General features: G+C 47.5%; 1 protein-coding gene across 1 annotated transcript in view; it reads right to left on the bottom strand.

Annotated features, from left to right (window-relative positions):
• Window positions 1–5177: 5177 nt before the first annotated feature.
• CCDC92B (coiled-coil domain containing 92B) overlaps window positions 5178–13711 on the bottom strand; it is a 35982-nt gene continuing 27448 nt past the window's right edge. The window contains exon 3 of the mRNA XM_067537702.1: window positions 5178–5929. Coding sequence (XP_067393803.1) covers window positions 5178–5929 — 752 coding nt within the window. The remainder of the gene's footprint in view (window positions 5930–13711) is intronic.

The following is a 13711-nucleotide window of genomic DNA, read 5'->3' as shown; positions in this document are numbered from 1 at the left end:
GGAGCCACAAAAGTACTTGAGTGCCTACGCCTTGGGGTGGGCTCACTGCAACCCACAAAACTCCCACCGCATCCGGTAGGCTCCTGAATTCACTCAATGCCTCGGTGCTTCTGTTTCTGCTTCTCTGCTCCCGGGCTGCTGCCTCCCCTCAGGGGTTCTCAAACTTTTTTTTTTCGGGGACCCCCTTTGAAAATGTTTCAGGCTATGATGACCCCCCCACAAAAAAGTGACAACCCCCCATGCCGTCCCACCTTACCTCTGCGCTGCTACTGGGGGCGGCGCTGCCTTCAGAGCACCCGGCCAGCAGCCGCTACTCACCGGCCATGCAGCTCTGAAGGGCTCTGGCTGTCAGCCAGGCACGGGGCTCACAGCCACGGCATGTGTGGGGGCTGACAGCTCACAAACCCCTGTAATAACCTCGCGATCCCTTGAGGAGTCCCGACCCCCAGTTTGAGAACCCCTGCGGGTGCCTATCTCCCACCAAGCCCCAGAGCGATCTGCGAACCAGGGGAAGAGAGGCGTTCTTCCACCTGGGTTCCCTGCAGGGCCTGAGCCGGGAGATTAACTTCTGGGCTATAGAGACAGTCCCTGTGTCTGGCCCAATGGCTGTTTTAGGCTTTGCAATACCTAAGTTCTTCTGCAGGCCCCACTCCTCCCACCCGCATGGCAGGGTGAGCGTTAGCACACCTTGAAACACACAGTTACAGCACGGCTAGTGCAATGAATAGGAGGAGATAATTGCCCTGGATTATTTCCCCCTTCCTCACACCCCCACCTAAGCCTCATTTTATTCCTTTGCCAGGTGTAAACGCACATCATGGGTTGTCACTAATTCCCACCGCTCCCCGACACCTACAGGTGCTAAGCAGTAGCAGAGCAGTAATTAGAAAACGTAGGGGAAGACGACCTTGAAGAGGGGGCAAGATTCACACCGGATGCCCTGTTCCCTCCAGCAAGTGCAGCTGTCAGGAGAAATAACTGGCCCCGATAGTTTTGCTGGCCGAAGAAACGGCTGTGCCCGGTGTAATGATTACAGCGAGCGCTTGCTGCACAAAGACAGCTCTGAATAGCAGTGGAGTGGGATCTACACCGATAGTCTGTTACAGCGGTGCAGTCAGTCAGAAGAAGGCGTCTAGTGAACTCTGTCTCTCAAACAGAAGGCAGCTAGCAATCTAGGAAAGGGCCCTGAAAGTGCCTTGATCACTGTACTGGTCCTGCCCTTTTGCGGTGTGACTGCAGCGTGGGCTGGCCGATCCACACTCCTTTTCACCTCGCCCGCCCGACTAAAAAGAGCAGTGAAGACGTAGCGGTATAGGCTCCAGCACGGGTTATCAGTGCAAGTACACACCCGGTGGCCCGGGCGGGCTTGTGCCGTCTGCCCTGAAGCCCGTGGCCACAGCAACCACCCTGCTATTTTTTAGCTGCGTTAGCTAGATTAAAGCTAGCGTTGCTAGTCCAGCCCCTGCTGCAATCACATCTCTGATTACAGCGGAGGCGTACCCGAAGAGGTACAGCAGCTCTGTATCTTTTCCCTACATCCTTCTGTTTCTTGCTTTGGAAATGATCAGACACGTAGGGACAGATTTTCAGAGGTATTCTGGTGCCTAAAAGTGCAGATAGGGACATTGCGTGATATTCAAAAGCAGGTATCTGTCTGGGAAATCAAGGGGAGTCAGGTGCTTAACGAGCTTAGACACTTTTGAAAATCACACTACGGACCTATCTACATCTTCAGGCGCCAGATACCTTTGTAAATCTGAGCCTTAGGAGTTAATGGACAAACCAGTCCTGTGCTATAGAGAGGTCTGCACAGATGATGCCATGGCATTTCGTACCGGTTTCAAAACTGTGTTAAATAAAACAGGTCAAGAACACATGGTCAAGTCCACTTTGGATATAAGTTCCTCGCCCTCTTAAGGAATATCCCATATAGGGCAAGGAAAGGGGATAATAAGATTTAAAGGAACAGAGTATCTTCTCTTTCAAAGAAAAGGTACCAAAACTGCAATTTTCTGCCTCAAAAGTATAAATCTTATACTCTGAATTTTATTTTTATAATTCAAATCGTTATGCTAGTAATTGTTACCTAGAAACTGATAAAAATGTTTTATATAATATATAACTATTGCCCTACAAAAATTGTACGCGTATCACATGCATGAGCACTACATGGGTGACCTCAAATTAGAGGTAAATAGGACTGATTAAGGAGGGCTAGATTTTCTAAAAGGTTCCAAGCTGGCTTTCAAAAAATGGAGACTGCATTATTTTCTTATGGGCACCTATATTCACATGCAAATTGAGTAGCTAGCTGGACACGCGGGGTGAAATCGTGGCCCTAATGAGGTCAATGGCAAAATTTCCATTGACTTTAATAGGTCTGGCATTTTAGCCCTGGTTACTAGATATTCACACATGCATACACAAACAGCTGTGCCTGCCAAAAAAAAAAAAAAAAGTGCCCAGTTTTGGTGGATTGTGTTTGCTAATGTGTCCCTAAATATTAAACCAGCAAGTGACTGATTTGCTGTTTGTAATATTTAACCCACTAACTTAGCTACACTTCCTGTAGCCAATAGAAAGCAGGATGTAGGGAAAAAAAGGCTAATTGGTTGGAACAGATGGTCAAAACCACACGGGTCAAACTTTTGTTCTCAGTTACTGCAGAGTAACAGAGGATCCTGCAAATTGCTAAGTGCCTCCTGAAAGGTGCTGAGCATCCTCAACTTCCACTGAAGTCCTAAAAGCAGAACTCAATTTGTCCAGGTCTTCACAATCATTTTTCCTTCCCCTTATTATTACGCAATTTGCAGGATGGTAAGACACATCACAGATTTGGGAGCTGTATGGTGGCGACTAAAGCCTTCATCTGAGTCGTTTGTTTTGTTTTGAAGCTAGGTAGTGTTGAACTGTTGGCGCTACCTCTTTGAGGTGACACACCTGAGGACACTAATGAACAGTACTAGAGATTCAGTGGGGTCCAAGGAAAACGCCATATGGGGTCAGTGAACAAACAAGGAGGCTCTAGCTCCTGAAGGGTCTTGGGACTCAAGAAGGGAGCACAGAAGGTCCACAGGGTAGAGCAGGCGCCTCGGCAGGTCTGCAGTTGATGAAGCAGAAGAGTCAGAGGGACCATGGAAGATGGCAATAATTTCTGGAAAGACCAAGAAAAAAATCAGCCCATCTCTCACCTCTTCAACAAAAGGACATTTTTAGACTCTTTTGTTCTAGTTATCTCTTGCTGCTTCTTTTTCCCTATTCACATTTTCATAGCCCAACAAAACTAGCCAACCAAAAGGTGCTTCTGAATTTCACTTTGAAAATATAGCTTGTAAATAGATAGAAGACCTATAGTACAACAGCAACAGATGCTCCAGGACATGTGTTACTGGACAGCTTCTCTGGTGGGACTCCACTCACAGCTTTATGCCCCCCCGGGGATACAAACAGCTCAGCAGTGCAACACCCACTGGTGCATCTTAGTGTGCTTCACCAAGCATAACCGTCATGGGCATAAGAACTCTTCAAGGGTGTGACCCAGAGCCCACTGAATCAATGGAAAGACTCCTACGGACTCCAACGATCTTCGCGAGGATAATGATGTAGTTAGGGCATTATTAGGGCTGGGACGCAGAAGCCCTGGGTTCCATTTCTGACTCAGCTATACACGTCTCATGTAAACTTGGACAAGTCTCTTGATCTACCCTGTACCTGGGTTCTCTGTCTGTTAAATGGGGATAATAATAGCACTTCCATACCTCCCTGGGCTGTTCTGAGGATACAATCCATTAATGACTGTAAGGTGCTCAGATCCCATGGTATTGAGGACCAGGTAAGTACCTAGCTAGAAAGATAACAGCCCCAAAGGAGACAAATTTGTGGTTTCCTTCTAATTTCCTTTCAGAATCACTGCAGAGACAAGGGGCTGGCTCTGCCACAAAATATTTCCAATGTCTGAGATCTCGTCCTGAAGCAGCTCATTGCTAATTTGGTTACTTAGTCTTCCGAACAGGACTTCAGTGGGAAACTATTGCATGATTAGTAACTTGCTAATCCTGGTGTCTAAGCAGCAGTAGTGAGAGACCATGATTACTAGTGAGCTCTGCCTGGGATGTGGAGTAACTAGGACACCTTTGGAAAACCTGCTGTAATAACATGCAAAACAAAAGTATTGTCCAAGGTTGTCAAAAATGACTAGTGATTTTGGGTGCCCAGCCTGAGACACCTTAAAGGGGCCTGATTTTCAAGATATCTCATGCTGGGCACCCAAAAATAGTGGTGCCCAAAATCAATGGTCGTGTTTCAAAATCTTGTCCATTAAGTTTTGCATAATTATTAAAAAGGAGGAATTTGGGTGAAAATATGAATTTCAACATTGTTCAATGACTATTTCAGGCCAGATGGGCTTGGCCATGCTGTTTCTGCAGATGACTTAAAAATCCCTCCTAGACGAACTTGACCGATTGTCATTCAACCGCCTACATTCTCCAGAACTTGAAATACCTTATATTAGACATTGTGGGCCAAATTCATCCCGGTGCCAACTCCCGTGATGTCATGAAGTTAGAGCCAAGGATGACTTTGGCTCATCCTGACAATTGCCCCGTTCACCATCAGTGAACGGCTGTATGTGCAATTCTGCCATTTATCTCCCCCTTGCGTCTTCGTGCCCATGAAAAGAAGAACAATTTTATCCAGAAGGAACAATGACTACAATAACAGTAAGAGATTTTAGTCTCAGAAATCTTGATTTTTAAGAAAGGGAAGCTCTAGATAATTGCTAATAACCGTTCCCTCCGCGCTCAAACCTTCTCTCCACGGTCCACATCTGGGCCCATCTTCTCTTGGAATCAACTCCAGAACAACGTTCAAAACGCCCTCCGAGCTGCTGGCCCTCCCACTCCCCTGCCCCACCGTCCCTTGGGAGAAGACAGCCATTCCATGGTCATCCTGAATGGAGATTTTAGATGAGTCAGATGGTTTCTCGCTCCTTGAGGAGAAGGAAAGGAGTGTGTGGTTTGGGAATCCAGGCTGAACACATTTCCTCCCCCCCTCCCAGTATATTATTTCTTGATGGGACGGAGGGGAAGAAATCTTTGTAGGCCCCCGTCTCTGTTTTGGTATAGCCAGACTCATTCACTGCATGTAGCAGTCACACTGTTCCTCTTTCTTTGCTTTTACTCCAGGCCTTTCGAATTCCTGTTGCTGGATCCATGCTGTTTGCCTTTCTCGCTCTTCGAGGGCTTGGGTTGGGCTGACGGCCTGATGCTCCTACCTTCCGCTTGTTCCTGGGAATTAATCCAGGAGGGCCTCGGCTGATTGCAGCTTGCAGCGGCACCGTCGCTCGGCTCAGTCCCTGCTTTGCTAAGGGCCTGGGGTTTGGGCTCAGATTTCTGACGGTGGGGGGCGTGGTGCCTTTTAGTGTATAAAAAAAGTGCTGGATCGGGCATGGGGTCTGTCTCTTCGATGCTCATCCTCTCCCTCTGGAAGGAGTCCTTGACGGCCCCCTTGCTATAGGAGCAGTCGGTCACGAGCCTCCGAACGTGAGACTTGTGGATTCGTTTTTTGGGCCTTATCTCACTGGAAGGCTGCGTGGGGAATGGTTTGTCCGGAGGCCTGTCAGAGGGGGGCCGGCCACCCTGCCGGGAATCATGCAGTTTCTGCTTGGTGGCGTGCAGCTGGAAGGAGAGATAAGCAGCAGCCTCTGTCTGCTTCTGCAGCTCCGTGTTCAAGATAGTCACCCGGTGGCTCCTTCTCTTCAGCTCCTCAAGGAATTTCCTCTCTTTCTTCCTGAGGTTACATCTCAATGCAGCCACTAGCGTCTCCTTATGTCTGAGCTCCTTCCTCAGCTCCAGATTATCCTTCTCCTTCTCATTCAGTTGGGCTTCCATGATCTTGCATTTCTCCTCCAGGTCCCGATCAATGTCATCTAAGGAGGACAAGACAATAATCAGTGATCAAAGTGATGCCATCAGGTGTGCAGTGAAATGAATTAGAAGGGTGGGGAAGGGTTGGACAGAATTGCTCAGGGGATAAGGTGGCGTCTTGCCACTCTTCATGTAGGCTGCATCCAAATTGAGGGATATTAAAAAAAAAAATTATGCAGGAAACTGAAAATGCTGAGTCCCATTCCTTTAATGCAAAAAACTATTTTTATAACCTCAGTTTTATGATTCTATATTCTATATGTTAATAATTTTCAACGATAAAAGTAAAGGGACACTAAACTTCCATGGAAGATAGATAACTCTGGCACTAAAGTAATAACATGTCCCTTGAAATGAGGACTTTGCCCCTGACCCCTAATTTAAATGTAATCTTGACCCAAACCCAGTATCTGTTTTCTGTCTCTACTGTTCTCACTTAAATGTATCATATACAGAAGTGAAGCCAGAACCTTCAGTCTGGTGATTGTATCTTATGAAGCAAGCCTGCTTGATATGCTGAATAGAGTGATATCTTATGAATGGGAGACATTATTCTTTGGCTATACAAGTCAATCCTGCATTAGTGTGTTCTCCGTGCTGGCCTCGGAGCTGAGCCCTGAAGTGGAGTTTATAGGTGGAGAAAAGAAGAGAAAAAAAAATACTGCAAAACAATCCGCTAAATTTATTAGCAGGTGTCATTGACCTCTTTCCAGATACTACACAACCCAATTAGAGAGAATGGAGGATGTTAATCCAGGATTACAGAGGAGCTAGGAGCATGGTTCACTGAGAACCTATGGAGGGAGGGGGGAAATGTGTGTGTGTGTGTGTGTGTATCTAGAGAGAGATGGAGAAACAGCTCTCCATATCACTACAAACCTTCATGCTTCAAGCCAACTACTAAGTGCGGTTAGGAAGACTCTTCCTCTCTGGGCAGTTTATCCCATACTTGTCCATTATTGAGATTCCTCCACCTTCTTTTGAAGCATCTGGTTCGGGGGCACAGTCAGAACGAGGCACCCTGATTATCTGGACCATCCATCTGATCCTTTATGGAAATTCCTCGGGTTCAATCAACCTTTTACTGACACAGTGTTTGGTAGTTGTTGTTTTGGGGTTTTTTTTTTTGGCATTCAGGGCTATTTTCCATGGTCTTAGGAAGGAACTGAAGATTCCCCTCTATCCTCTTATTTAGGGGGATGGGATTTTCAAATGTGCCTATGGGAGCTAGAGGCCTAACTCTGAATAGGATTTTGGTACCTAAATCCTTTAGGTTCCTCTGAAAATCCCAGCCATGGTGAATACAGCTGATTTTGACACGCACACAGACCCTTGTGGAACAGTCTTGTTTGGTTTTGTTTTGTTTTGGTCATCACCCTTGCAATATATCAGGCTGACTCTCCACGCTCTTGCATTCATTTTAGGCTAGTACGTCCAGTGAAGTCGAATGAGTTACATGGCTGCAAAGAAGAGGAAGTCAGATCGCCACTGATAAAGATTAATAAAAAGGGCAGGATATTAAAGAAGAGCGGGAGCGAGATCTTTGTCATAACCAACACACAGCAGCTGCTAAAAAATATTAATGGTGTCTACCCGTTGTCAGGCTAGAGACATGTTCACAATCTCTAACAGAGGTGATGACGTAATGGTCCTTTGTCTGAACTCGTCTTCAGTTACATTAATGATGGAGGGGGGAAAAAAGAGCCCTGGAGTATAAACAGATTGTGAGTCAGTTTCTGCTCATGGGGGTTGGACGGGTGCAATGGAAGGCAGAAATTAACCCACCCTCCGTAAACTCAGAGCCCTGATATTTTAAGGTTCTCCCGGTACCCGCGTATCCTTCTGAGCAGCGAACATTTGCAGTGGAAGCTGATAGCAAAGATGAATTATGTCCCTGGTAATTCGGTAGCAGCACTCGGATTTTTTTTTTCTTGGCTGTTCTAGTCACAACATGAAGGGCCCTGTATCATTTTTCAAAGTGTAAGCAAGAGGGATGATAATCCGCTCCGGGGTTGATCTGAGTGAACATAGTGGGGAGCATCCTCTGCACGTCTGATGTTGGCTCTTGCAGGTTTTTCATTTGCACTTTCTGCTCGTGACAAGGCCCAGGTAAACACCAGGCAGAATCCAGCTCTCTCCTTTCTCACCTCCACCCTCAAACAGGACTCCAGCACTGCCCCAGATTGCAGTGGACGCCAGACGTTCCCAAAAGCAGATGCTGCTGCTCTGAGGTTCACACCCAAAATTTGCCTCCTAAACCAATTTCACATCCATCCCGACTGGCCGCCTGCCAGTGAATTTGCCACACCTAAGTCAGCTCCTTTATTGATTCAAGCCAAATAGGCTTACCGGGAGGGCACGCCTTGCAGCCTCAAACCTACCATCCTCCTGTCTGACAAGGCAATAACCTGAATTGCCATTTCCGAAAATGGAGGAATGGGGGAAGGGAAAAGGGTGGTTTAAGGCAGGACCTGCATAAACTTACTTTTGCAGCTTGCTACATTTGCGGATGCAGAAGGCATCAGTTCCCACCCCCTGCCTCCCTGCATAAATGATCAAGCTCCATAATAAGCTGTTCAGGCTTTCAGAGACCTTGCTTGGCTCCGCCACATGACCTTGGACCCAGACTCACCTTTCGGCTGGCTCGTCTCTTTAGATTGTAACATGTTTAGGGCAGGGTCTGTCTTTGTTATCTAGCACCTGGCACAATAAACCTGTTTGGTTGGGGCCTCTATGTTCTATCATAATACAAATAATAATTAAGATCCAGACCTGGGGTAAGAGGGTGTGAGAAATCAGTAGATAGGGATTCACCGTGCAGGGCTGGCTGGAACAGCCTGCAGGCCTGGTCCTAGGGAGTTGTGAGAGCTGTGCCTACATATCAGTGCCCCCATGGTAGCCAAAATGGCTAATACAGGAGTGGGGGCAATAGAGTAACTAGGAAAGCACGTGGCAGGGTTGAGAGGAGCAGCAGGAGCCTCCTGGGGAAGACAATGGCACGAGGGGCTAAATTGGATGACCAGATAGCAAGCGTGAAAAATTGGGGTACAGGAGAACCTCAGAGTTACGAACTGACTGGTCAACCAGACACCTCATTTGGAACTGGAAGTGTGCAATCAGGGAGCAGCAGAGACAAAAAAAAGAAGAATAAATACAGTCCGGTGCTGTGCTAAACAGAAACTACTAACAATAAAGGGAAAACAGCATTTTTCTTCTGCAAGTTTCAAAGCTGTAATAAGTCAATGTTCAGTTGTAAACTTTTGAAGGAACCACCCGAATGTTTTTCGTTCAGAGCTAAGAACATTTCCGAGTTATGAACAAGCTCCATTCCCGAGGTGTTCATAACTCTGAGGTTCTACTGTACGTTTTTTGGGGGGCCGGAGGGGGACGACAGTATAATCACCTATATAAGACAAAGCTCCTAATATCGGCACGGTCCTGGTAATATTGGGATGTCTGGTCATCCTAGGTCTAAGAAACTGATGCCTCCACCTAGGGACCTAGGTGATCATCTCACTTCCTCCAAAAATGTACAAGGCTGGCGCTGGTGGGCCGGCAGCTCTGTGTGAGAGGATGATCAGGTACTCGGGTGGGGGAAGAAAACAGTCTGTCTAGGGGATGTTAGGCTGGGAGGAAGAGTCTGTCCAGGAGAGGGGGACAGACAGAGTTTTGGTGGGTCTGGGCCCCGACTAAGCCTTAGCATTAGATGGGAAGATTGTCTGCCTTTAATCCACCTCTGTATCTTTCTGACCCCTGCTTCACCCTGCCTTGGCCGTCTGTTATTCATTTTGCTGGCTTTACTCAGTTAAATCCCTTTTGCTGCCAGCTGGCTTTCCCCCGATAGCTTGTGTTCTGTAATCTAGCCTGACATCGCTCTGTGACGGAAGCAGACGCGTCCCTTCACCCTACCTCCCAAAGTTTCAAGTGGCTAAAGCGGAAGGCAGTCGGGCTCCGCAAATCCCCGGGGAGCCATTCCACTGTAGCCGCTGGCCCCAGCTCCTCACCACGCCATGTGCAGCCCCCGCTTTCCGGATCAGCCCGCCCCGGGTTAGCATCCCTCCCCATCTCTGAGCTCCCCTCAAGCCAAAGAGCATACCCAGGAGCTGCTATGGTACGCACTGGGCAGAACCTGGCTACCACTGAATACGGGAAATGTGCCGCTTCAACCAGGGCACAGGGTTTGGGGATCAAAGCAGGACGGTCTGACAAAACCCGGGGCTGTTGGGAGGTGTACCCCACCCTCCTTTGCCCCCACCCTCGCTTTAGGTACCGTCAAGTCGTTGCACAATCCCTTTATTAAGGATGACAAGAACAGACATGGAGCTGCTCACTCACCACACCAACACACAACAGATGCTCACTCATCTCTATGCCTGTGAGAGATCAAAGTAAACAGCCAGTGTGGCGTGCAGAGATTTGCTCAACTAGCCCGTTTCCATTCAGATTCTCTCCCCTCGCCTCCCATCCGGTCTAGGCCTGATCGCTGCCACGGTGCATTGTAACCCCAGGACCGACGACCCCCAGCGGAAGTGACTGGATCTCTCAGCATGGCGAACATCTGCTGAGCACTGTGGCATGCCATCTGTTACCAGGGCCGTTTTAAGACCTTCGTAGGCCCTAGGCACACTTGCCTTCGTAGGCCCCCCCGACTGAAATAACTACTTTGATGTTAAGCTATTAATAAATAGTTTTTAAAATAAAAAAAAATATATATATATAAAAACTTTTTTCGTAGGCCCTGAAAGTTTCGTAGGCCCTAGGCACTGTGTGTATCGTGCCTAATGGATAATACAGCCCTGTCTGTTATGCATGCAGTCAGCATTTCTCTTTGTAGCTGTTTGCTCACTGCAGTCACCTCTGGTTAATAATGCTTAGCCTGTTTGCCTTCTTTCTGTTCCTGTCAGAAACTGACTGGCAGAGGCTGAACTGCTGACGGGCCTTTTAAAACAGAGATGCTGGATCTAGCAGCCAGCTTCTCAGCAGCTCCCACCCCAATATTCCCTTCCCACACTTCGTCCCGATGACTGACGGCTTTGCTGCCTGTCCTTCTCTGAGTCATGTCAGAACTGGCTGAAAAGCATCGCCCGGCTTTAAAAACATAACGTGGAAGTCTGTGAAGCGTGTGGTCTAGCAGACTCAGAACGCCTCCATTCCAGGCCCACAATAGGATAGGTAGATCTGGCCCTTTTGTGGCTGTGGCCCCGTCATCTTGTCCTCTCTGTATTTCATTTTTCCAGCCCCATGGATGGGGACAGTGACGTGGTGTATTGAAAACTTAAAATGACAAGCAACTCCTGGTCCTGCTTGCAGGCTAGAGGGCTCCATAGGGAAGTTAGTCTGGAGAGAGCGTCTTTGTCTTAGGGAGCAGCCTGCTTTCTCTCTCTCTGCTTTTAGTTTTTGTGGGCTACGTTTCAGGATTTTAAGAAATAAAGTAGCATTACATTGCAACCTCCCAGCAAGAGTATTTGATGTTTTCATCTAATTTCTCCGTTCGTATGCCATGATTATAACATGCCGCTTACTCAGCCGGCTCACAGAGGTGCTGTAATGAGGCTTCATTAGTTAATGTCTGTAAAGCAATTTGGATAATACTTTACATTTCTATAATCCCTTCTGCCTGATGGTTTTAAAACATTAATGAATGATGCCACACAGCACCCCAGGCAGGGGAATTATCGCTATTTTACAGCTGAGGAAACTGAGGGACAGAGATGAAGCGATTGCCCAAGGTCATTAGGAAGTCTGTGGTGGAATCAAGAATATATCTCAGTTTTTTTGACTCCCACCTAACCAAAGGACCATCTTTCCTTTGCAAAAGTAAACCAGTATGTCTGTTTTTATTGTGCATACATAAGTCCATTGTTAGGAAAAGGTCTTACTTCTACACTTAGCATCACGTCAGAGTACAAGAAAGGTAAGAGATATTCAAAGACGTGAGTGCTCTTCTGTAGTGTATTAAGTGTGGGTAGGTCCTGCAAGGATCAGAGTTGTGGTTTGGTTTTGACGGGTATCCTGAAGTTCATATGCTCACCTGAACCTCTTGGCTCTACAAAACTGAGAGGGAAAGTTCCTAAGAACAAGCTGTCCTGTGAGTTATCCTGTCATTCCTGCTTGTGGTAGGTTCAGCAATTTCAGCACTTCTGCGGCTTGTGAGAACCTGACCCGGGGAGAAAAACTGGCCAGTTCATTGAGGTGCCTAAATAGGTACTGATGTTTTTGGAAACAACAACCTACCATCACCATCACCCACCAGATTTGTTTTGCCTGGGGTTTCATTTGTATTTAGGAGGCTGGTTCCATGGTTTGCTCTTTCATCTATACTGGTTCCCCTCTCGTGAACGGAGTAAGGCCCTCATCATAATGATAAATGATGTAGAAAACGGTGTGTCTGTGAAATGCCATGAAACATTGCAGCATCAAATAAATGATCCAAGGTCTCCCAGCGCCTTGGAACGTATGGAGCTGCAGTTTCAGTTTAGGCTCATCTCAGATACTAGCAATCACTCATGTTTTGAATGCGAAGGTAGCCACACAATTCCAAATACCAAACAAGCTTCAAAGCTTGAAATGGTCTTTTCTTTCCCCCCTTATGAATTTGTTGCTCAGGAAACTAACTAAAGCTGGGCATAAGTGCAAGGAATTGCTGGGCAAACCTCCTTCCCCCAGCTCTGCCCGTGTAACTTGCTCCTGACCTGAAAAGCCCCACTGTTCCAGTCCTAGGCCTCTCTTGAACAGGGATTGCAGACCACATGGTGGGGTAGAACACCCAGCCTATTTTCACCTGCGGCGGGATTGGGATTTGAACCCAGGCTCTCCAGAGGGGAAAGATTTGTATTAACCCCCAGTGCATCAGCCAGCCCTGGACAAAATTATCATGTGACTGTTTTCTTTACAGCACTGAACAGTCTTTTTACTGGTTCCCTGCTTGACAGAGGCGGCATTAAGGGAAGATTTGATAATTAGCAGTTGCCTACGCGATCCGGTATTCACAGGGGGAGCTACGGTACAGCACAGTTTGAACTCCCACTAATAAAAGCAACAGCCATTATCCCGAGCTCCATTCCTTAAGCAACCTTTGTGCTGGAAGATCCCAAAGCCAGGTACAGACTGAGGGCTGGATTCACCCCCCCGGGGGCTGGGACACCAATATTCACTGCCTTTCCCGCCAGGGGCAGCTGCCCTAGTGGAGACTGGGAGGGGAGTCCTTTCAGGGGAAGGTTGCTCTGTATGACCCCGGCCAGTGGGGGGGTTCCTGGAAGGTTTGTTAAATCAATGCATCTCCTCAGTGCTTAAACCCCGCCCACTCTCCGTCTGGTTTGCCCATTTTGTAGGTTGTTCTGACTGTCTCCAGGCTATGGATGGGTGTGGTGCTGCATGTGCCCCTCCCCACCTCTAGGCAAACTTTCTGCCGCTGGAGACCCAGAACCTGGGTTCTGCTTTCAAAATGCAGAGCAACCAAGGGAGTGAATTTGGCCATAAAGAGAGCAATCATCTACCGCTTAGAAGCAGTCGCTTCTGGTGTTGCACTTGTACATGCAGCAACTGTGGACACAATGTACACACACAGCAGTGCACACGGGTGGTTTTTGTGGCCCCCGAAGATCCAGCATTCAGTGTAATATCGGCGGCAAAAGGCTGTAACCCTGCTAATGGGAGATCACGATTGCAGAAATCGGAAACGAAAAGGAAAAGAAACAAAAAGCAACTTGCGGGTCCTTCACCCTCCCTCCTTAACTGCAAACTTGGCATCGACACAACAGACGATCCTGAGACAAAACAGGTCT

Source organism: Emydura macquarii, unplaced genomic scaffold (assembly GCF_026122565.2).
Source record: "Emydura macquarii macquarii isolate MOO-44397 ecotype Brisbane River unplaced genomic scaffold, CSIRO-AGI_Emac_v2 contig_450, whole genome shotgun sequence".
Lineage (NCBI taxonomy): Eukaryota > Metazoa > Chordata > Testudines > Chelidae > Emydura > Emydura macquarii.
The sequence above is the reverse complement of the archived record's forward strand: the minus strand, read 5'-3'. Positions and strand labels throughout refer to the sequence as shown.